We start from the raw sequence: 24,548 nt of genomic DNA on the forward strand, positions 1-24,548 counted from the left end.
CATGTCCACTTTCTGCCTCTTGCCTGATCCCTGAACCCTGCAGAGTGATTCTCATTTTCATTGGTCTGTTTTACTGTCTTGCTCATGTTGGCCAGGGTCCTCATTTCCTCTAGGGATATCCACGCATCCTTGCACACCAGGCTGGACTGGAAGGAATGAAGCTTTGCTGGACAGGTGGGTTAGCAGCAACTCAGTCGATGTGAGTGCAGGAAAAACGGCATTGTCCACACTGGGTTTTCAGTGATACAGTTCTGGTTATTGGGAGTAACATGGGCAATATAAACCTTGAGGGGTGGGTAGGGGCTTGGGGGGGGGGGTGAGTGTATATTATTGGCTGGGACTAAGGTCCTGGGAATGCTTCATTTGCATGAAGAGGAATTCCGGGAGCTCAATGCACATGCCCATATAAGGAGAGAGGAAGTTTTATCCTGAAACCATCGGGTTATCTGATTTCCTCGAGGGTGGCGGAGGTAAGGATATGGAAGGCTATGTGAGCTGGAACATGCAGGCTCACAGCAAGGAGGAAGCAGGCCTATTCCTGATAGTCTCAGGACAAGATTTCCGGGGTTTGGACATGTCTTGACCTTGCTCTTGCTCAGGACTGTCTCCCTGGGTCACACAGCTTTCCAGACCCCACATGTTCATACATTTTATTTTCATGGCAAAATCAGGTATTGTTAATTTTCTCCCTGGAATATATTTCCTTGATCCCAAAAGCTGATTCCTTTCTGAGATTCCCCCCTCTTGATTTAAGTCTTTTTATATTTTTCTTTAGCATCAAGAGTATAACTTTGCATAGCATTCACCACTGGTCTCTTTCCTTGATGTTTAAAATATATATATTTGTTTATTCTTTGAGAATTTCAGACATGTGTGTATTTTTATCATTGCATGTTTCAGCTTTCATTTCTCTCTTTTAAAAATGGAACTCTCTGTGTAACTCAGGCTGTCCTCACAGTAATCCTCCTGCCTTAGTTTCCCGAGTGCTAGGATTGGGGACATGATCACTATGCAGCTGTCTGGTTTTATTTTAAAGACACACAGCAATGTGGGATGTTACCCTACTTCAGACTTTTCTCCTCTGCTCTCAATACCTACCACTGGGATTCTGAGGGAGAGCATTCTCCATTGGCCTCAGCTAGCAGCAGAAACGGACAGCTGCAGGAAGGCTGGGCCTCACAACCACAGCTTGAAGCAGTGAAAGGCAACGAACTTAGGACTTGCTGAGTACCAGGTATGCACAAGGTATACCAACATACCTGCAGGCAAAGCTTCCAACACATAAAATAACAAACTAATTTTACTTGGATAGATACTAAAAAATAGAATGCCACTAATTGTTTTATAAATGTTGTTTCATGTGACTATTTTATATTTATAGTTTACATTTTCAAATTATTCAAAGTACTCTTATTTATTTATTTATTTATTTAACATCCCAAACGTTACCCCTCCCCCACCTCCCTGGTTCTGGATTTTTAAAATATTTCCTTGGGCTGAAGAGATGTATCACCAGTTAAGAATATGTATTCTTGGGGTTGGGGATTTGGCTCAGTGGTAGAGCGCTTGACTAGGAAGCGCAAGGTCCTGGGTTCGGTCCCCAGCCCCGGAAAAAAAAAAAAAAAAAAGAAGAAAAAAAAAAAAGAATATGTATTCTTGGGGCTGGAGAGATGGCTCAGAGGTTAAGAGCACTGTCTGTTCTTCCAGAGGTCCTGAGTTCAATTCCCAGCAACCACATGGTGGCTCACAACCACCTATAATCAGGTCTGGTGCCCTCTTCTGGCCTGTAGTTGCATACATGCAGGCAGAAAGCTGTATGATGTGTACATAATAAATAAGTTAAAAAAAAAAAGAATATGTATTCTTGGGCTGGAGAGATAGCTCAGCAGTTAAGAGCACTGACTGCTCTTCCAGAGGTCCTGAGTTTGATTCCCAGCAACCACATGGTGGCTCACAACCATCTGTAATGAGATCCGATGCCCTCTTCTGGTCTGAAGACAGCTACAGTGTACTTGTATACATAACATAAATAAGTCTTAAAAAAAAAAAGAATATGTACTCTTCTTGCAGAGGATACAAGTTTGAAATCTAGCATCGATGGGTGTCAGGTAGCTCACAAGTGCCCTCTTCTGGACACTATTAGCACCTGCACACACTTGTGCTCAAATCAACCCCCCTCCCACCGTCTCCCTATCCCTGCACCCGCCCCTCCCACGAATGCATGCATGTACACACAATTAAATGTAAAATGATATAAATCCTAGAATCAACCCTTACATATTTCTAGTAGGAGATGCGAACTAGCATATTACTTATGGAAAGCAGAATGGAGAGGCTTCAAAAAATTTAAACTATGGCATGATATTACAGCCAAAATAAAGGAAATGAGTACGGTGAGGACACATTTGCATGTTCATGCTCATTACAGTGTTATAACGTGATCTCTCTGATCAAGTGTCCACAAGTGATGAGTAGATAAAGAAACACGACACACACTCGTGCACTCACGCATACACACATGTAGCTAACATGTCTTTATGTGGTGCACCCTCCTCCTCCTTCTTTTAAAGATGTATTGATTGATTGATTGTATATTGGTGCCTTGCCTTGCATGTACATCTGTGTAATGTGTCCCTGCAGTGGCTGCAAAGGTCAGAAGAGAGTGTCAGATCCCCTGAACTATAGTTACAGTGTATATTAACACCCAGGTCCTTTGTAAGAGCAGATGGTACTCTTAACTGCTGACTCATCTCTCCCTTACATGATTAACAACCCCTTGAGAATTGCTTCCTCCCTGACTTGTGTTCATGGGATAATTTCAACGTCATGGACAAAGGAATGTCACTTCCACATAGGAAATCTAGGTTCAAAAGCATGACTTGGTAGGTTTTTTTTTTTTCCCCGTTAAACTAAACCCATTCTCTGAGTTGTCAGCATTTTCAGAGAGCCATTTTATAGTAAGATTTTAAGGACTAGTTGATGCAAATACTTCTTGGCATACAGCTTCTTAACATGAAGGATTGAAAGACAGAATAGCCCCTGTTATGTAATTCCTGGTGGTGAGTGTGATAACCTCTTGGGGTCAGATGATTGCTCCTGTTTTAAACTTCATTTTCAAACAGGGAAACTCATAAGGACATCTTGTGTGGATCAAAGCAAATACATTCGCTTCGGAGCACGGAGACTGGGTTCTTCCTTTTACGAGCTTGCAGTTCATCAGCAGCAGGCTGCTTTGATTGCTCCCCACCCAAGGCACAAAAATGTCACATTTTTCATTTGATCACTGAAAGTTTGGATCCTGTGATCAACATCTCCCAATTTCCCTCACACGCCAGTCTGCGGTAACCACCTTCTACTATTCTGGGAATCTAACACGCGGAATTGTGACTACAGTAAGTTATGTAAAGAAAATGAAGTTTATATAAGCCTGCATGAGCACGCAAGAACTTTTCTGCCTCCAATTCACATTTTTTTTCTCGAATCAAGTGAGAAAACTTGCTAATATTTGAACTTGAAACATCTCTCTAATCAGATATTGATTATACTCTGTTTCAAAATATTTCTCTGATCTGTTATTGATTACACTCTATTTTTCTTCTACTCTTAATCTTGATTCATTGAATAAATGAAAAGATGTTTCCTATAAGCTCTCTGACTCACAGTAAATTTTTAGTTTTTGGAAAATATTTTCCTTTTATATATCTGTATATCTGTGTGTGTGTGTGTGTGTGTGTGTGTGTGTGTGTGCATGTGTAGATATGCACATGTGTGTGCATGTGCACATGGAAACTGGAAGAGAGTGTTAGATTCCCTGGAACCAAAGGTACAGGCAGTTGTGAGTCAACTTTTGTGGACAATGGGGACTGAACTCAGGTATTCTGTAAGAATAACAAGTGTTCTTAGCCACAGAGCCTTCTCGGAAGCCTGATTCACTACACATTTTTGAAAAGGATGACATTTACATAGCCAGTATTACTTGAGTCATTTTTCCCCCAACAAGGGGTGATCTAAAGAAAGGCATGTCCATATGTGCCAAAAGGAGGGGGGGCAAACCTGTAATCTCAGTGGGGAAGCTGCGGCAGGAGGATTGCACGAATGAGTTTAACCTGGATTACATAGCCAGTCTGGGCACTATTTTATTTTTAAACCCCACCTCAATACCAAATCAAATATCAAAATCAATAATAAAAGAAAAAAGAGAAAGAAAAAGAAAAAAGTTGGAGGAAACACCTGTGCCCAGTGCAACTTGTCTTCTTCTCTCTTGAGATGAAGGTCAAAACGGAAAAGAATTTAATGAGTCAATGGACACATGAGTCTTTCTGGCTGGGCTTTCCCTCACCTGAATGTGCTTTCCATACACGACTATATATATATATATATATATATATGTATATATATATATACATACATATATACATATACATATATGTACATATAGTCTTATATATATATCCATAAATATTTATACACACACATATATATCTATATATATCTCCACTCTCAATGATCATACTGATTTATGATTTTCAAATTATCTTTTAAAAAGAGTTCAATTGACATAGTATAAGCTTCACTTACCTATCTGTTCAATTCAGTGGATTTTACTATATTCTCAGAACTGTGGAATTCCTACATAGGCTCAGTTGGGGGCATCTCTCACCATTCAGAGAAACCCAACTCCTATTACTTATCCCTCCAGACCCATAGATGGAGGCTACCAACAATCTACCTCGTGACTCTGTATGTTTGTCTGTTCTGCACGTTAGTATAAATGGGATCATATAATATGAAGTCTTTTGTTATTGGATTGCTTCACTGAATAATGCTTATCCGGCTCCTTCATGCCATAGTGTATCAGCATTTCATTCTTTTTTTTTTTTTTTGAGGGTGCAGTGAACTTTATTGATGGTATTCAAGAGAGAAGGGAGGGCTCTCTAGGTCCCTCCTGTTATTATGGGGTCTGGAATGGAATTGTGAGGGAGACGCTCAGTGTTGGGGGCTGAGTTGGGATGGGGACTCCTCAGCAACTGAGGGCCTCTCTCTTGATTTCAGTGTCCTTGCTGGGCTGGGGTGGGTAGTCCACAGTTTCTTACTCCTTGGAGGCCATGTAAGCCATGAGGTCTACCACCCTGTTGCTGTAACCATATTCATTGTCATACCAAGAAATGAGCTTTACAAAGTTGTCATTGAGAGCAATGCCAGCCCCAGCATCAAAGGTGGAAGAGTAGGAGTTGCTGTTGAAGTTGCAGGAGACAACCTGGTCCTCAGTGTAGCCCAGGATGCCCTTTAGTGGGCCCTCAGACACCTGCTTCACCACCTTCTTGATGTCATTATACTTGGCAGGTTTCTCCAGGCAGCATGTCAGATCCACAACGGATACATTGGGCGTAGGAACACGGAAGGCCATGCCAGTCAGTTTCCCGTTCAGCTCTGGGATGACCTTGCCCACAGCCTTGGCAGCACCAGTGGATGCAGAGATGATGCTCTGGGCTGCCCCACGGCCATCACGCCACAGCTTTCCAGAGGGGCCATCCACAGTCTTCTGAGTGGCAGTGATGGCGTGGACTGTGGTCATGAGCCCTTCCACGATGCCAAAGTTGTCATGGATGACCTTGGCCAGGGGGGCTAAGCAGTTGGTGGTGCAGGATGCATTGCTGACAATCTTGAGGGAGTTGTCATATTTCTCGTGGTTCACACCCATCACAAACATGGAGGCTTCGGCAGAAGGGGCAGAGATGATGACCCTTCTGGCCCCACCCTTCAGGTGAGCCCCAGCCTTCTCCGTGGTGGTGAAGACGCCAGTAGACTCCACGACATACTCAGCACCAGCGTCACCCCATTTGATGTTAGCGGGATCCCGCTCCTGGAAGATGGTGATGGGCTTCCGGTTGATGACAAGCTTCCCATTCTCAGCCTTGCCTGTGCCGTGGAACTTGCCATGGGTAGAGTCATACTGGAACATCTAGACCATGTAGTTGAGGTCATTGAAGGGGTCGTTGACGGCAACAATCTCCACTTTGCCAGAAGAGAAGGTAGCCCTGGTAACCAGGTGCCCAATACGGCCAAATCCGTTCACACTGACCTTCACCATCTTGTCTATGAGATGACGCACGAGAAGATGCGGCTGTCTCTGGAACAGGGAGGAGCAGAGAGCCCATTTCATTCTTTTAAAATCCTGTTGCACACAGCACCACATCCTGCATTCACATTCTATTTTTCATTATTAGTTACACCACATTTACACACAAATTTCGTATGCGTATACATTTTAAAAATATTTGTGTGTTTTTTTTATTTGTGTGATGTATGTGCTTCCACATTACTTGAGTGCAGTGCCCAGGGATGCCAAAACTGGGTATCCAATCCCACAGAGCTAGAGTCATGGGCCACCATAGTGAACCATTTGGCATGGATGCTGCAACAAAGCTTCCTTCTTCTGCAAGGGCAGCCTGAGCTCTTAACCGCTGCGCTCTCTCTCCAGCCCCTGTTTTATTCACTCAGATACTATTATAAATAGAATTCCTTTCTTCATTTCCTTTTGGATTATTTGTTGCATCTTGATATGCAACTGATCTTTTTTTGTTTTTCTGACATCTTGCAACACCCGAGTTTATTATACTGATTTTTCTTGTGTGAAATCATCAGAATATTTTTCTCCATACACAAATGTGCAAATGCACATTTTTTTTTCCTTTATAATTGCAACTCTGTGTTTGTCAGGGAAATAGCTGTCACACGGTCTACAAAGTCCTGCAGTTTGCTGTCTGCAGGCTGGAGAAGTGAGAAAGCAGGCAGTGCCTCAGTCTATATCTTAAGGTCTGAGAACCGGAGAAACAAGGAGTATCTGCTGTAAGAATGGAGTCCAGAGCCAATAACCAGGAGCTTCTATGTTCAAGAGCAAGAGGCAATCAATGCCTAAGAATACAGAGCTTGCCCATCCTCCTTCCCCTCTCTTCTTCCACTTCTCTCCCTCCCTTGCCTCTTAGCTTTTAAAGACTTTTGAAATTATGTGCACGTGTGCACGTCTGTACTTAGGTGAATACAAGTGGCAGAAAAGACCTTCAGATGGATCTCCTGGAACTGGGGTTACAAGCAGTTGTTTATTGCCTCATGGGGGGTGGGTGCTGGGAAACCTCAGATCCTTTCTTTCTTTTTTCTTTTGTCTTTTTTGTTCTTTTTTTCGGAGCTGGGGACCGAACCCAGGGCCTTGCGCTTCCTAGGCAAGCGCTCTACCACTGAGCTAAATCCCCAACCCCTCTCAGATCCTTTCAAAGAGAAGCAAGAGCTCTTAACTGCTGAGCTCTCTCTCCAGTCCCCATAGTCTCTCAGTCCCTTTGCCCTGTCTCTCCTCAATCCCTTTCTTCTTCCCTTCTTTCCTTTATTCTTTCTTTTCTCCCTCTTCCTCTGCTTCTATTTGTTTCATCCGTGTATCCCTCAGCAGAAGGAATGATGCCCACGGGACTTGTAGGTGAAGATCTTCTGTTTTTCTTTTTATAGAATAAAATATAATGAAATTTGAACCAAGGAACTAAACAGACATGGCTGAAAATTAAATTATTTGTTAGTTCAAGTGCCTGCAAAGGAGCTACCCACATGGTAGCAGGATGCAGGTGAGCAGGAAGTTTAGGAAAGCCAGGAGGACTGGGACAGAGAGCTTGAGAACTGGTAACACATAAGCTGTTATTGAAGTTATGTGGGAATAATTCAAAAGGTTTGGACAGGAAGCAAGGGGAATGACCTGGGAGAAGGAGGGTCGAAAAGATCAAGAAACATGGGCAGAGATGCAGAAGAGAATGCTGTCCTTAAAGGTGAAGACAAGGTCCTACCAACGTTGACTAACTGATATATACCACTATTCTGTCAGTGTCTCCCACAGTGTAAAGACTTCAATAAGCTCTTTAGGACCCCATATAAAAATAGTGTGTAGCTCCTAATGCTTTATTATTATAAATGCAATGTAGAAATAAAATTTTACTGTTCCAGTGACATCACTTCAGTATTTGTTTTACGGTTTGTATATTTCTTTTACATTTTATTTAGTCTTTTGTAATAATGTCATTTCCTTAAACAGAATCACCTTTAGTAATAGGATTCTTTTTTAAAATTTTATTTATTCACTTTATATTGTAATATCAGCCCTCCCTCTCTTCCCAGTACCCTCTCATGCAGATCATTTCTCATTCCCTTCTCCCTTTCTCTTCTGAGAAGGGAGAGGCCCCCTCTGGGTCTCTCTCTCTCTCTCTCTCTCTCTCTCTCTCACACACACACACACACACACACACACACACACACACACACCATTTCACCTGCACATCAAGTCACTGAAAGACTAAGCACATCTTTTCTCACTGAGGCCAGACAAGGCATTCCAGTTAGGGAAATGGGATTCAAAGGCAAGCAACAGATTCATGGACAGCCCCTGCTCTAGTTGTTGGGGGTCTCACATGAAGACCAAGCTGCATATCTGCTACATATGTGCAGGGGGCCTAGGTCCAACCTGTGTTCACTCTTTGGTTGGTGGTGCAGTCTCTGGGAGTCCCCAAGGGTACAGGTTAGTTGATCCTGTTGGTCTTCCTGTAGAGCGCCTGTCCTTTTTGAGACCTTCAATCCTTTCCCCAACTCTTCCAAAAGACTCCTGGATATCCGTCTAATATTTGGCTGTGGATCTCTGCATCTCTTTCCATTGGCTGCTGGGTGGAGCCTAACAAGGGACAGTTATGCTAGGCTCCTGCCTTCAGGTATAACAACAGAGTATTATTAATAGTGTCAGGGATTAGTTCTTGTCCATGGGATGGGTTCTAATTTGGGCCAGCCATTGGTTGGCTATGCCCTCTGTCACTGCTCTTTCTTTGTCCCCGCACATCTTGTAGGCAGGAAACATTTTGGATTGAAGGCTTTGTGTAGGTTGCTGTCCCTAACCCTCCACTGGAGGCCCTGCCTGGCTATAGGAAGTGGTCTCTTCAAGATCCATTCCCCCACTGCTAGAGTCTCAACTATTGTTGCCCCATAGACTCCCTGGGGTATCTGCCCCATCCTAGGTCTCTGGAACCTAGAGATTGCCACCCCCACTGCCAATTTCCATTCTCTCCCCCCTGCTATCCCTACGCCCAATCTTCCAACTCTGTCCTGCTCCCTAAGTGAAGATCCATGTGTCAGCCCCTTACTGACACAAATGCTGATCTCTCCTTGTTTTGATTTTAGTTTTCCCTTCTATTTAAAAATTTTTTAATTAACTATTTTTTGAATTTTATACATGAGTAAGGTATTACATAATTTCCAACTCTCCTTCCCCTTTCCAACTCCTTCCACATCTGCCCCCCACTCCCTCTCAAATTCATGACCTCCTCTTTAATTAGCACTGTTACAGTTCTCAGAAGGCTCACCCACTCACTTATGTTACATGTCCTTGATTCTGGCTTTCTGTGGAACCTCCACATTGAACAGAGTGCTTGCCGTGACCTTTCAACATGGCTGTTTGGCTATCATACTGGCCTGTCATTCAGACTGATGTGACCAGGGCTGATGCTACAATGTGCTTTGTGAACTAGCCTTGAATGTAGCATATGGTCTTCTGTTCTCTACTGATGAGGCAGTTAGTCACAGCCTAGTTCAAAGGGAGGCGATAGTGGCTACTCTTGTTTATGTGAGTGGCAAGGTTCCTGAACAGAATGTGAGACCCATGAATACGTCAGTGCTTATTTTTAGACAACACACAATCTGTTACACACCTCGGTGGTAATATATGAATTTTTAGAAAAGTAACTGTGAATTCTAAAGAAATGAATGTCAAAGTGGTGGATATTTCAGGCACCTGTGGGAGAATTATTTACACAGCTCATTCAATAATGGTCAGATGCTAGGTTGGCAAACACACGTACCCCAACAAACAACTTAGGAGCTAGTTCTGTTTGAAAATAATATACTTTCATTATTGTTAACTGAGGCAAGTTTTCTATGCAGAACTTTGCAAAGTATACATACATACATATGTGACCAAGTACATATAGTTCCAAATTCACAAATATCGAAATATGAAAAGAATGTTCTAATATTTTTTTGTCATTGATGCTTAAATTTGTATAGAAACATTTCTAAGTGGCTGTGGTATTATCAGTATGAACTCTTCTTAAAGGCTCTGAAACAGCATAATATATATATTATAATATATATATGTATATATATATTTTTTTTGTGGGGAGGAGCAAGCATTTAGGGAGAAGTTGGACAAGGGAAGGTGATGGAGATAAATATGAGCAAATTATAATGCTATCTATGCATGATATGACAAAGAAACTCATTATTCTAAGCACATTCTTAAATTATTATTAAAATAGGCAACAGATGAATGATGAAAATATTAATGTGTGAAGGAAGACAGAGGAAATGGACTTCACCATCATGCAGGAGCCTACAAAGAGTGATCATGCTGCAGCTACGTGACAAGACTATCGGCAGTGACAGTCATGCTGGGCTTGTACTAAGAGCTGAGTGAATGGCATTTGAATTTTCCTCATTAAACACACACCTATTGAGAAAGCATTTCATGGCTGGGACTGGTGTGGGAGGAAGACAAAGAGACACTTTAAATGTCATTCCCAGAGTTCTAGAAATGGACACATTTTATGTTTTTTCCATAGCAGTCTGGTTGCTTGCACTAAAAATGGAAGTTTACTGGACAAGAGCATAAGATGAATATTGGGTTGTGTGAGGTAGTTACCATTCTGGTTTGAGAACTAAAGCTTGGTGCTCTGTGTGGTTCTTCATCATATTAATCTCTGTTTTTATCTCCTGTTTATCCTCTCAAAAAGTATATTAGAGGTAAGCAGATCCTAACATTGTCAGTTAGACAGACTATTTCACCAACTCTTTTATTATTCTCCTGGACAGCAGATCTGTCTGTCTGTCTGTCTGTCTGTCTGTCTGTCTATGTATCTATCTATATATCTGTACCTATATATCTATCTTTGTACCTATCTATGTATCTTTCCATGATGTATGTATTTGTCTATGTATCTATGTATCTGTATCTATATATCTATCTATGTATCTTTCTATGTATGTATGTATGTATGTATGTATGTACGTATGTATGTATCTATCTATCTATCTATCTATGTATCTGTCTATCTATCTATCTATCTATCTATCTATCTATCTATCTATCTATCTATCTATCTATGTATTGAAAGACCCCCGGAGTGGGGAGACCCTCACTCAAGTCTCAGGATGATGCGACCCCCCAAGAACTCACGTGAGACCGTCCTTGCTGTAATAAACATGAGGTTTATTGATAGGAACCAGTGCACTGGGGTTAGACTCATGTCCCACACAGGGGCAGTGGAGTTCGACCCCGAGAGGCTGGGAGAAAGGGTATTTAAAGGGAGAAACCACAACCCAAGGGGACAGGGATGGCGTCATTGGAAAGTGTCGAGAACACCAGTGAAAAGTCACAAGGAGGAGCTTCCAGTTTCTCAAGATTGTTCTCTAAGGGCCTTATCTTAAGTCCTTTTTTTTTAGTTCCTGGGAGAGCAGGCTCAAGAAATGTGACCTTTTACTTACAGGTAGAGGGCAGGGTCTAGAATTTGAGGTATTTAGGGCTTTTTTAAACTTCTGACTTCTTAGCTGCATTTTTTATTCTTTCAGTATCTATCTATGTATCTGTAGCTATGTATGTATGTATGTATGTATGTATGTATGTATGTATGTATGTATCTATCTATCTGTTAGGTTACAATGTAGTGACGTAATTTCTCCCTTCCTAACAGGTTTTGTTGGGGTCCAGGAATTGAACCCCATAATCACAAACCACACGGACACCAGTCTCAGTCAGACAGGGATAGTTTATTGAACATATGCCCTAGGACTGGTCCACCAGGGTCATGGTCCAGATTCAGGAACTGAACCATGACTCAGAGTTAAGATTGGGTTTTTAAGCTCCAAATCTACAAACATCCGTGCCAAGTTATTTCACCAATCAGGATTTAGGGATAGGGGACATCCTAAGGAATATGTCTTCGTGGTACATTTATCCTGCTCCCATTGGATGGGGGTATTCAACTGTGGCAGGGGACTTAACTTGTCTAATATGCATGTCCTAACTTGTTTACCAGGGTAGGAACTTGTCTAACATTCATGTCTCAATTTGCCAACCAGGATGTCAGTTACCCAAGTGAGGTCTTGGGAACTTAAACTTTACTAGACCACTACTCAAAATGGAAGTCTTATCCCAAATAGTTTCCTATATTGGTGCAGGTGTCTCTCTTATGTTGGTGTCCATCCCAGGGGCAGCTTTTACCATAAAAGCTTATACACAGGTGTAGGAAGTGCTGTCGGGTGATTGGTTGAGGACCAGGTTTATTGTGGGTAACTATAAAAACGGTTCTATTGACTTTTATTGTGATTGGTTTCCAAGGGCTCAAAACATAACAGAATATGTAATCAATCTTGGTGTTAGAAACTTTCCTAGTAACAGCTAGCCAAGTAACTAATACCTGGGCTTTAACATTTTACGTAGGCCTTAACAGTTTTCTCCACTGACAAAGTAAACAGATTAAAGCCAAATCAAAAGTATAAAGGCAGGTTTATTAAGAGGCAGCTACCAGGCAATTTCACTGACCCCACAGGTAGAGGTTAGGGAAGACACACTCTGGGGCTAAAAGCAAGGGGATTTTATTGGTTTTCTTGATCGCAGAGTGATGAAGTGTGTGTTCGGAGCTGGGATTATGTACATATAAGGTAAAAAAGTTGCACGTCTGGGCAATCACTCATGGGTAGGTAATGGGAAATATGGAGACAGGGAGAGGTGACACGTTAGCCCGAAAGTTTTTCTTGCTGACAGTGGTTGGGGGAAGAATTAGGTTATTAAGCTTATGCTGGGGGCCAACAGAGATTCCAACCAAACACTTTTATCCCTCCCAAGCCACCCACAACCCTCCCTGATCTTTTTTCAAATTCATGTCATTGTTTTTCATTAATTGCTATTATATATGTGTTTACACTCATACTCTTAAATATAACTTGCTCAGTCTGTATGTTACTCATATTTATGGTTTTGGGTCTGACCATCAGTTTGTGTGCTCTTCTCTGAAGAAAACGATTTCTCCCATTCTCAGCATTCTTTGTTGCCTACAGTTGTTTTCTTAGGGTTGAGACCTCATTGGCATTTCTGGTTCCCTTTCGCATATCTTTTGGTGTTGTTCTTGTTCAGGTCATGTTTGGGCAGTAATGTTGGTAAGACTTTATGGATGTAGTTTCTGGCATTACTAGGACACAATTTTCCAGCAAACTCCCTCATCTTCTGGCTCTTAAAATCTCCCTACCCGCTTGCAGGGTGTGGTGGCACACACCGTTAAATTTAGCATTCTGGAGGCAGAGGTAGGAGGATCTCTGTGAGTTCAAGGCCAGTCTGGCCTATATAGCCAATTCTAGGACAGAAAGAACTACATAAAGAGACAAACAAACAAACAACAAAACAAAACAAAAAACCCCAGCCAACCAACCAAACAGCACCCCCCCCCCCAAATAAAACAAAACCTCCCTCTTTTTAGTGTTTCTTCAGTCTTAGCTATGGGAATTGTATAGATTTGTCCATTTGGACTGGGCTCCACAATCTGCAAGACAAGACTTCTGAAATCACATGCTAGCAAGAACACAACGAATGAAGAACAGGTTTGCCCACTTGTAGTGGGCGAGTGGACATGAGGAGGGAATAAATTATAAAGACTCTTTTTTTTTTTAAATTATAAAGACTCTTACAAGGCATGTTTGAACTAGGTCCTGAGGGCAGTGAAGTGATAACATTGGTACTCAGATTTTCACCATGAACCACCATCATCCATCACCCAAGACTCATTAGAACGTCGCATTTCATAAAGCATAACCACGCAGTCCAGTGTTCTGATCCTTAGAAAGCTATCCAGAATACTTGGATGTACATAAAAGTTTGAGAGATTGCTTTAAGGACCTGTCTCCTTCATTAAGTATAGAATAAAACAGGATGCAAATGGAAATAGGCTCTAAATGAAATCAAATCAAAACGCTAATCCCCATGGAATGACTTTGAGGTATAGATGTTCAACAAACCCCTTTGTGACTTAACTAGACTACTTTTTCGCAGTATAACTAGCTGACAGAAGGATTTGACCGTTAGGGTCCAAGAATCGCTGGAGGAAGACCCCAGACTCAGATATTCTGCAGAAACAAGCAGCACACAGTTGATTCATCAACTATTCATCAAAATGACGACCAGAGAGGAGGCCACCTTTCAATGCAGGGATACGGGAATTTTCTAGAAGGGTTAGGTAACCTCTAACATGATTGGTTAGAAGTGCAGCAGTGACATTATTATAATTTTGGTTGCTTGCTATGTTAGTTCTATTATTTTCCAAGAGGCCTTGAAGAGTTTTAAGAACTGATTCAGCTCTATTTTTTTTTTCTTTTATCCTCCTTCGGCTAGCTATTCCAGGAACCGACTCAGTTCTGGGCTCTCCTCCCTTTTGGTCCTATGTCAGGTCCATCATTGATTCATGGACCATTCTTCCTGCCTTCCCCGAGGAAAGTGGTTCTTTTTTCCTGGGAAACTGAACAATTTTCATTCCCGAGGTTTTTGGACGTCTAAGACAGAATAATGACTGGGACTATATACCTCGGTAGACTCTGGATTGCAGGTGGTCACATGACTGAAGAGAATTTGCAGTAACTTTGTTGCTGTGCTGGAGGAAGTTGGTACTTTGTTGCCAATTGAGACTTGTATCAGTGGGGTTTTTTTTTTTTTTTAAATTAGAAAAACTTTTGGGAGGTTCTAAAGGACCACTAGATGGCAGCATAGTGCCGCGTCCTGAGAAATCAGCGTCATCTGAATTTAAGCGGAAAATGAGCCCAAGAGTTTAAAATGAATGCTCGTTCGTACCTTTCTTCCAAGCACATTGTTATGACATTCCGTTTTTTAAAATATTTTGTCTTAAAAAAGTTCTTGGTTCCTTTTGACAATCCAGGTTCAAAGTTTTTGTTCACTGAGAATTAAAGCCAGAGCTTTAATTAAACCCATAGGGGTGTAGATTCAAGCCAGGGAAGGTAATTGACCACGGGGAGAGAGCTTTACATAAATTGTTTCGTCTAGTCCTTGCAACCACACTCTGAGACCGGCTTTATCACTCCTCATTCCACACTGAGGGATGCCGAGAGCCGAGAGAGCTCGACTTAGTAATGAGTTCACAAGGACTCACCTGGGCCACAAACCTGAGTCTGGCGCTCCTGTTTTTGTAAGCTGCCAACAGACGGTATACACTAAATCCATACTGAAAAGCGTTTGTTTGTTTGTTTGTTTGCTTGCTTGCTTGTTTGTTTTACAGCATGTATCACTTTCTATTTTGTGCGAAAATTATTTGCATTAAAATTTTTTTTCATATAAATTTGGAATGATGGATTTGTCCTTCAGGTAACTCCTCCAAGAATAGGAGTCAAATTCTGAGTCAAATGCCATCTTGGCGTCATACTGACACAACTTCCTGTTGGGAAAGAAATTCAGTTTGAAGGACAGATACTATACGGATCGTTTGAGCTTCTTAGGTTATAGAAACAATGGAATGAAAGGATGAACCAAGTAAAGAAAACGCTTAATAGACAGTTCTTCCCCAGGGGACAGAAGCTGCATATATTGAGTACTAGTTAATTCTAGCTGCTGAGCCAGGGACTGCACATTTCTTATCTGAGTCACTCCGTATAGTAATTAGATATATTAAATATTTTTATACCCATTTTATCTAAGAAGAACAGAGTATCAGGACAGTTTCCTTTTTTATTAATCATTTTATTTATTTACATTTTAAATGATATCCCCCTTCCCAGTTACCCCTTCACAACCTCCTCCCTCCCATCCCTCCCCTTTGCCTCTATGAGGGTGCTCCTCCACACATACACCCACTTCAGCCTCACCACTCTAGCATCTCCCTAGGCGAGGGCACCAAACCTCCATAGAACCAAGGGTCTCCCCTTACATTGTTGTCAGATAGGGCCATCCTCTGCTACATAGGTATCTGGAGCCATGGATCCCTCCATGTATACTTATTGGTAGGTGGTTTAGTCTCTGGGAGTTCTGGGGGGTCTGGTTAGTTGATATTGTTCTTCTTATGGGGTTGCAATCCCTTCAGCTCCTTCAGTCCTTCTCCTAGCTCTTCTATTGGGGTCCCTGGACTTAGTCTGATGTTTGGCTGTGGGTATCTACATCTGTATTGGTCAGATGCTGATAGAACCTCTCAGGGAACAGCTATACCAGGCTCCTGTCAGCAAGCGCTTCTTACCATCAGCCATAGTGTCTGAGTTTGGTATCTGCCGATGGGATGGATCCCTAGGTGGGGCAGTCTCTGGATGATCTTTCCTCAGTCTCTGTTCCAGTTTTTGTTACTGTCTTTCCTTTGGATAGGAACATTTCTGGGTTAACAATTTTGAGATGGGTGGGTGGCCCCAATCCTCAACTGGGGGCCATGCCTATCTACTAAAGGTGGTCTCTGTAGGTTCTCTCTCCTCTTTGTTGTGTATTTCTGCCAAAGTCATCCCAGCTGGGTCCTGGAAGCCTCTTGATTCCCTGGCATCTGGAACTTTCTAGTGGTTACCCACAATTCTTCATCCCTCACTGCTACATATTTTTATTAGATTTTCTGCATGACAGTTTCTTTTAATGTCCGTGTGGTAAAACAACCAGCAGGTGGTGGAGTAGCAACTGCAAGAGCATGTAAGCTCAGACCAAGACAAAATTAATGCAAAGTCATCATGGTGAGCAAAACAACAGTTTTTGGACAAATGCAAACCCCTATCAGTACGGTGCAGAACCATAGTGGCAGAAAGAAATCTTCGTGATTCTTTCCAAATGTGTACCCAGACGGGGCATCAATTGCTGTCCTGTGCCAGCTTCTGAAGCACTTGTATTATACAGAATGTCTATCAATAAAAAGTTACTGGCTAGCCACAGCACACCGTCTCTAGCACAGTATTTAAGACAATAGTAAATGACTTTAATTCCTGCGATCACAGTGTTTAATGAAATACAGTGTCCGGGGTTGGAAGGCATTGCTCTGGGACACATGATTAATAGCCACTTACTTGAGCATCAGGTGGCAAACTATGCGGTTGCACTTGAATGGAGCCCTGCTTATCAGGCAATTTTGTGACCTTAGAGTACACTTTGTAGATAGGAATACAAAGATATGAGAACTTATGGAAGAAGTTTGATTTGTTGTCAGGACTATAGCTCTGAAATATTTTTTCCATTAGCATCCTCTGACTAGGGAGATTATCATCATGATATCCTATTGTGATATCTAGTGCTAGTTGTTACCTTTTTAATTTTTTTTTATTTTAAGACACTGTATTCCTATTTAGCCTTGGCTAGCCTGGAACTTGCTATGAAGACCTGGCTAGCCCAAACTTCCACAGATCCTGCTTCTGCTTCTGAACTGCTGGATTAAAGGTATCTTCTTGTTCTGATAGTGAGCATGAAGTACATAGGAGTCTGTATACGGTGCTTCACACATTTGCCAAGTATACAGTAGGTACTTCATGGATGCGAATTCCTATCGCTAGTGGTAGCAGTAGTTCTGCCATTGTGGCTGTAATCATGGGCAAATTCCTAAGTTACTTGCCTTATCTGAAGCTCACTTTATCTCAAGTGACAAATGGGGACAGATCCTGCATCAGGAGGCTCTGGAGGTAATTAATGAAGTGAAAACAGGTACCACACAGCTTGGCATAGAAAACTTCAAAAAAATATTAGCTCTATTTTTTTCAAATGCATTTGTTGAAAGATACTTAAAGATCATGTTTGATCTTCCACCCTTGATAATGTTCATGGTGTAATGCTGATACGTAACTCCCTCAACATGTATTTGAAGAGATCATGTGGCAACGAATGAATATAAATATCGGAATCATAGATGCCTATAAGTTGTTGAGGTAATATACATCCATCCATCATTTTGGTTTTGTGTGTGTCTCTTTGTCTCTGTCTCTGTCTCTCTCTCTCTCTCCATCTCTGTGTGTGTGTGTTTGTGAGAGAGAGAGAGAGACAGACAGAAAGACACATAGACAGAGACAGAATGAGAGAAAGACACATACACAGAAACAGAGCAAGGAATATATATATATATATATATATATATATCACACACACACACATATATATATACATATATATATATATATATATATATATATATATAGACTTAGTATTTTACTGCTGTGAACAGACACTGTAGCTAAAGCAAGTCTTTATAAAGGACAACATTTACTTGGGGCTGGCTTACACATTCAGAGGTTCAGTCCATTATCATCAAGGCAGGAACATGGCAGCATCCAGGCAGGCTTGGTGCTGGAGGGGCTGAGAGTTCTATATCTTCATCTGAAGGCTGCTAGCCAAATACTCACTTGCAGGCAGCTAGGACTAGGGTATTAAAACCCACACCCACAATGACACATCTACTCCAACAAGGACACACTTACTCCAACAGGGCCACACCTTCTAATAGTGCTACTCCCTGGCCAGAACATATACAAACCATAACACACACACACACACACACACACACACACACACACACACACACACACACAGAGAGAGAGAGAGAGAGAGAGAGAGAGAGAGAGAGAGAGAGAGGTGGTGGTGGTTGTAATATCATACAAGGATCTTCACAGATCTCTGATGAGCCTTTTTTTTTTTGTGGTTCCCTTGTGCTATGGTTTGACTATGTCCCCTCCAACCAACATTCAGATGTTGAAACTTAATGGTCAGTGCAATGAAAACAAGAGGTGAAATGGCTAGGTTACCAGAGCTTCATGAGAGGCTTGAAGCATGTTGGCCTCTTTTGCCTTTCGGCATTGTATTGTGTGATGAGCAGTCACACGTTTCCACCTTGGGAGCAGGGACCAGCTTTCACTCCATAGCCACCCTTGCCTGAGCCTTGGTTTGGAAACTCCCAGCAGATAGAACTGAAAGAAAAAGACAATTCCATTATTCCTAAAGCCCAACTAATTGTTACTGTAGTGCCAAAAGACCAAGGTGCTGGTTCCTAAGTTTCAGGAAGGAATAGAGATTTTCACAAACGAGTATCCATTTCTCTGACAAGTCACCCAGCTTAAGTCATGGCTATTCAGTAACGAAGAGAAACATTTTAATAGAAGGATCATTAGAGACACTTTCTTTTACTTCTTGATCCTCAGCTTCTTGATTCTATTCTCAGACTAACCTCTTCACTCTCCTTCCACGTCCTTTTCAAGACATGGGGAAAAATGCCATCAATCAATATTGACTTTGAAGATAAAAAGCCGCATCTTTCTGAAGGAATATCTTTTAAGATGATGTGGGATATGAGGGTGTCTGCGTGCCTTGCTGAGGAACTGGAAAACTTTTATCTACACGCACTATCAGCTGAATTGTTCTGAATAATTGACAGTAAGAAATACTGTACTCAGTGGTTGGAAATTCAGGCTGTAGAGCACTTGCTACCATGATGCCCCATATAGGAAAAAGATCCATCATCATCAAAGGTTTTTTTTCCTTTACCAGAAAACAATCAGTTAAAGGAAATTATTCAAAAGTATTAAGTAGGTGAGCTCTGGGGCCGGATTGCCTGGCTTTACCTTCCAACTGTACCGTTTCTCAGAAATGAAGCCTTATTAGATTATTTTTCTGAGCTCCAGTTCTCTCATCTACAGAATAGAGATAATATTTGTCACATAGTGTTGCTGTAGGAATTAAATGAGGTGTGTTAAGTGCTTGGCACTGTGTTGGCATATTTTAAGTGCTTAATAAATATTAATTCTCATCATTATTATTCATCCAATTGATCATCGGATAGCTGGGGCAACGATGAAGTCACTTCTGGAAGGGAAAAGTTAGGGCATACACAACCCCCGCCTCAAGGTTGTTATTTCACAAACTTTAATATTAATGCACTCAGTTCATGAGATGAGCTTCAGAAAAAAACGATAGCTGAAGAGGGAAATTACCTAATCACCAATGTGCTTTAAAATGTTTGATTCAAATCACACCAAATGCTAATACCAAATTGTTAGGGAAGGGGAATATGGATAGATCATTCCCGGGGTTATTTAATCTCAACTGCACTCAGCACACTTATAAAGAAAGGACAGTTGACTAGAAACCCAGTGTATGTGTGAGCCTGTTTCCTATGTAAACTGCTTCTTTGAAATGAATTATAACAATGTTTCCAAAGAGGTTTAGTACATAATAACTTTCCAAATGGCTGGAGACAGAAGTGTGCATGCAGGCACACACACACCACACACACACACACACACACACACACACACACACACACACACACGCACACACACACATAGGGCAAAATGTTTCAATGTAATCACTTCTATTACCAAGTGAACATATACAACCATTTGGTTTAGGCTGAAGAATTGCTATGTCTGGGTTATTATATATATATTATATATATATATATATATAAAACTACCACGGATAAAAGTATTTGAGTGTTTACCATCAGATAGATCCAAACTCAGGGATGTTCAAAATACCCGATACCTCTTGTTCTCTGAAAGGAGTAAAGAGTCTATTCTCTTTATATTCCCACGAATATTACTTACTTATTTAGTGCATATTTTCAAGATCGTCTACCACTAGTCTTAAAATAGCTCAGAAAAGAATATTATTTATTTTGGTTTAGCGTGCATTTTCAGCATGGCTGGCCAGCAGCTTTACGAATTGCCATCCTATTGAAACTAGTCAGCCTGGATCACACTTTTGTGTGGACTGATTACATCAGGCTCATTTACGGTCAGGTGCTCCTGGCAGAGAGAGCTTGGCTTAAGACCTTTGAATAGACTCATGTTAAGGATGGGGTGAGAATATGTACGGGCAGTTATCAGAACAAGAAAGCCAGAACAAGTGGCCAGTACCTATTTAAAAAATGCTCAAGATCCCTAACCACCCAGGAAATGCAAATTAAAACTGCTTTGAGGAACCACCTCATCTTAATGGGAATGGCTAATCTTTAAGAAATCTGACAACAAACTTTAAGAGAAAATTCGGGGAAGAGGAGACCTTATTCACTGCCAGTGGGAGTGCAAATTAGTACAGCCATTATGGAAATCAGTATGGGGAATCATCAAAAAATTAAAAATAGAACTACCATATGGCCCAACTATTTCACTTCTGGGCATATACCCAAGGGAGTCCATACCCTACCACAGAGACACTAACACGTGCTTATTGTTGCTGTATTCATGAAAGCGAGGGGAAGGAAGCAGCATAGGTGCCCATCCACAGATGAAAATGTGTACATGCGCACCACAATGGCATATTATTCATCTCTGAAAAAAAATAAGATCATGACATTTTCAAGAAGTTTCAGTTCTCAGCTATGTTTGTTTCTTCTTACTTGTGCTCTCCTGGAGGAAGAGAAAGCAAGAATGGATACAAATAAATGCAAATAAATGCAAATAAAGAGCATTTGTTGGTTTACTACTTTGCTCAATCACGTTGGTGGTCTCTTCATATAACGCCAATCTTTTCGTCTTAATGGAATATTAGTTATGATATAAATATCTCACCCCCAGTTTGCAGATGAAGTAGCTTCATGAAGCAAGCGAAGTACTTCAGCACCCCAACATTCTAAAGCTAGTAAATAACAGATCTGGTTCATGCAGCCTGGATTGTGCTCTTGTCTGTTATTTTTACAGAGGGCTTCCTGCAGGCAAACTGACGGTGGCACCTGGAGCCCCTTAAGCAGTGACAATTCTTTAAGACTTTTAATTTATTTTTAGTTATGTGGATATGTGTGTTTCTCTTGCGTGCGTCTGTTCATATGAATATGGTGCCCACAGAGGCCCAAAGAAGTTGTAAGATCCCCCCCTGGAGCTGGAGTTATTAGTGGCTGTGAGCTGTCCTAGGTAGGTCCTGGGAACCAAACCCAGGTTCTCTGCAAGGACAACATGTGCTCTTAACCACTGAGCCATCTTTCCAGACACCTGCTCAGCTCATTTTAACATACCATTTTCCCTTTGGTCCCTTGGTTGTCCAGGACTAAAGACTGATGGACAAAAAGTTAACAGTCCTGGAGTTAGCATATTAAATAGACTTTTATCCCTCCTGCCAATGTTGAAGCAACTAATTATCAGCCCTGTTTGGGAGCAAGGAAAGTTGACCTCTGATAGACCAACAGCATTCTTCAAAGAGGAAAGGGAGAATGAGATTCCCCCGTTCCCTCAGTTTCTAGTCATCTGATCTAATTGCCCGAGAATAGGATTCGGTACTCAAGTCTTCACCGACTCACAGCCTTAGCAATGACTGCAGCAAATCAGGACTCATGAATATGCAGCTTATTTCTGCTTTGAGAGATTTCAGTTATCTAAATTAAAAACACAAAATTATGGATTGCAAAGAAAGCAGTAGGGACTTTTTATTATTATTATTATAACAATTGGAAAAATATCACTGGAAGTGAAGTCTTTCTGCCGACATGAAACACATAATCATTCTGCCAGGAGAAGGATGCTTTTCTAAATGCCATGTTTGACCCCACCCTCACCCCAAAATACATTTAAAAATAGACCATGGGTGCTTTAATTCATGTGGGTTTTTTTTTTTTTTTTGGTTTCGAATTTCACTTTCAAGACTATACATTTCAGGATTGAATCTAACACCAGCCTGTTCACAGGATGTTCCTTACACTCAACATCTACACTCAGAAATTCAAAAATAAGAGATTGGTTTTGGTGCCTTTTCCTTCCTGAAGCATCTTGCATTTTCTCCAGAAGCGTCTGGAATGTTCTAAGTCTCATTATTTGAAGTCCACGTATCTTAATAATATTGACCTGATAGACCTATACCCATGCTTGAAAAAAGCACCTTTTCCATCTGCTGCTTCATGGAAATGACTCTGTCTTTATTCTTCACCTTTGGAGACAACCTGCCAAGGAATTGTAAGTGCGTGCGTTAATGTTTCCTAATGTGTCAGGTTAGCATTGTCTTTTTCTCAGTTAAATTTGCTAACCTCATTTTAAAAGCTCTGAGCAACGCCAGGCAGCTACCATGCCGGTAAAACGGACTTAATCATGTATAACTAAATATAAGAAGATAGGACTAAAATGGCCTGTGTGTTTGTGATAATAATTAAAAGAATATAGAATTCAGCGGTGCCCAGGAAAGATGCGACGGCACAGCGGGTGGTTTTTTTTTTTTTTTTTTTTTTTTTTTGCATTTCCTAGTGAGAATGGCTTGTTCTTGTGTTGCACTTTCCCTCTTCAGTCTCACGCTCTTTCCTCTTCACACCGCAGCTGAGGCAGCCCCTGCCAACTAAAACATGGAATCTGGGATCGATGACTGATTTTTTAAAAAACAGGGTGGGTCGAATGAAACCACAACGAGGACTTTGGCCTGTGTAGTTGGTAAATGAGTGAGGGTAGAGAGGACCCTCAGTTGCAGGGGTGGGAGTTTGAAATGCATAGAACGATTTATGGAAAGAGAGTTGCGGAATCGAAAGGGGGAGGTCCAGCTCCAAATCCCGAGGGCTCACAGACAGGCATAAACCATCCTGAAGCAGAGTATGCCTGCTGGTTGGATTGGACAGGCTTGGAATGAGAAAGGATGTGCTGAAATGGAAAACATTCCTTGAGGCTTTGCAGCGTTATTTCTGCCTCAGCCATATGTATCTCAAAGTCTACTTACATAAAACAGCTTGGCATTTGTCATCGTCAATGCGCATGCTGGCACACTTGCCGTGTTCTTTGCATTCCTGAGTGGGTCTCTGCTATTGATAATGAGCCATCTTTTCTAATCAAGAAAGATAACAATACCAGAAACCAAAACCGTGTGCTTCTTTCTGGAGCGATGCTCTATTCCTAACCATGTTTTGCTTTTACGTTTGCTCGCACTATCGGCGATCTGAGATTCCCCAGGCTGTCTTGGAATCTTGACAGCCAACTTCGGTGGATTCTGCTTGCTTGCTACCTCCTGGTGAAAAGGAAAATAAGTTTCACGTCCAAATTTAGCACCGAACAGGTAGCTGGGACTCCTACTGTTCTACCAGTAAAGTAGCCTTTAAGAGAAACTGGTGGCTCCTGAGATATTGGGAACAACAGATTTATCATCTCATTCCTTGGCTAGGTGGGATGCCGATGCAGCAATGACGAGGCGCCTTAGATAATCTCCTAGGCAGATGCGGCATCCTGATTGTTACCTGACAAGTGGAGTCGCGCAGAGGCTGAGTGAGATTCCTTTGCCTTTCCCACGCTATCTTTACTCTCATACCAATCCCGAGTAGAGCAAAACACACGGACCCAGGTATCACTGAAAGAAGGATTATAGAGGAGGCTATTAGTAGAACCAAGCTAGTCACTAAACGGAGTAGGTTAGAGGAGGGAAATCCTGGCCTTTGTCCCCAGTTTTTTTGGATCAACGAACATAGTTAATCAGAGAAATTAAATCACCATGTCCCAAGATGACCTGAGCTAGTTTACCCGAGGTTGTGCGTACTTCACAATGAACAGCCAAGGTTTACAGCTACGGTTCTAACCTGGAT

The 24,548-nt window shown here is 41.6% G+C and overlaps 1 protein-coding gene and 1 long non-coding RNA gene across 2 annotated transcripts in view; one reads left to right on the plus strand and one right to left on the minus strand.

The window, feature by feature from the left end:
• Nucleotides 1–4,868: 4,868 nt before the first annotated feature.
• Nucleotides 4,869–24,548, minus strand: part of LOC134480667 (glyceraldehyde-3-phosphate dehydrogenase-like) — a 904,186-nt gene continuing 884,506 nt past the window's right edge. Inside the window, exon 2 of the mRNA XM_063270022.1 lies at nt 4,869–6,175. Coding sequence (XP_063126092.1) covers nt 5,090–5,962 — 873 coding nt within the window. The 5' untranslated portion in view covers nt 5,963–6,175 and the 3' untranslated portion in view covers nt 4,869–5,089. The remainder of the gene's footprint in view (nt 6,176–24,548) is intronic.
• Nucleotides 22,649–24,548, plus strand: part of LOC120095070 (uncharacterized) — a 39,669-nt gene continuing 37,769 nt past the window's right edge. Inside the window, exon 1 of the long non-coding RNA XR_005490132.2 lies at nt 22,649–22,950. This is a non-coding gene — a long non-coding RNA (uncharacterized LOC120095070). The remainder of the gene's footprint in view (nt 22,951–24,548) is intronic.

The sequence above is a fragment of the Rattus norvegicus genome, chromosome 10 (genome assembly GCF_036323735.1).
Source record: "Rattus norvegicus strain BN/NHsdMcwi chromosome 10, GRCr8, whole genome shotgun sequence".
Classification (NCBI taxonomy): Eukaryota; Metazoa; Chordata; class Mammalia; order Rodentia; family Muridae; genus Rattus; species Rattus norvegicus.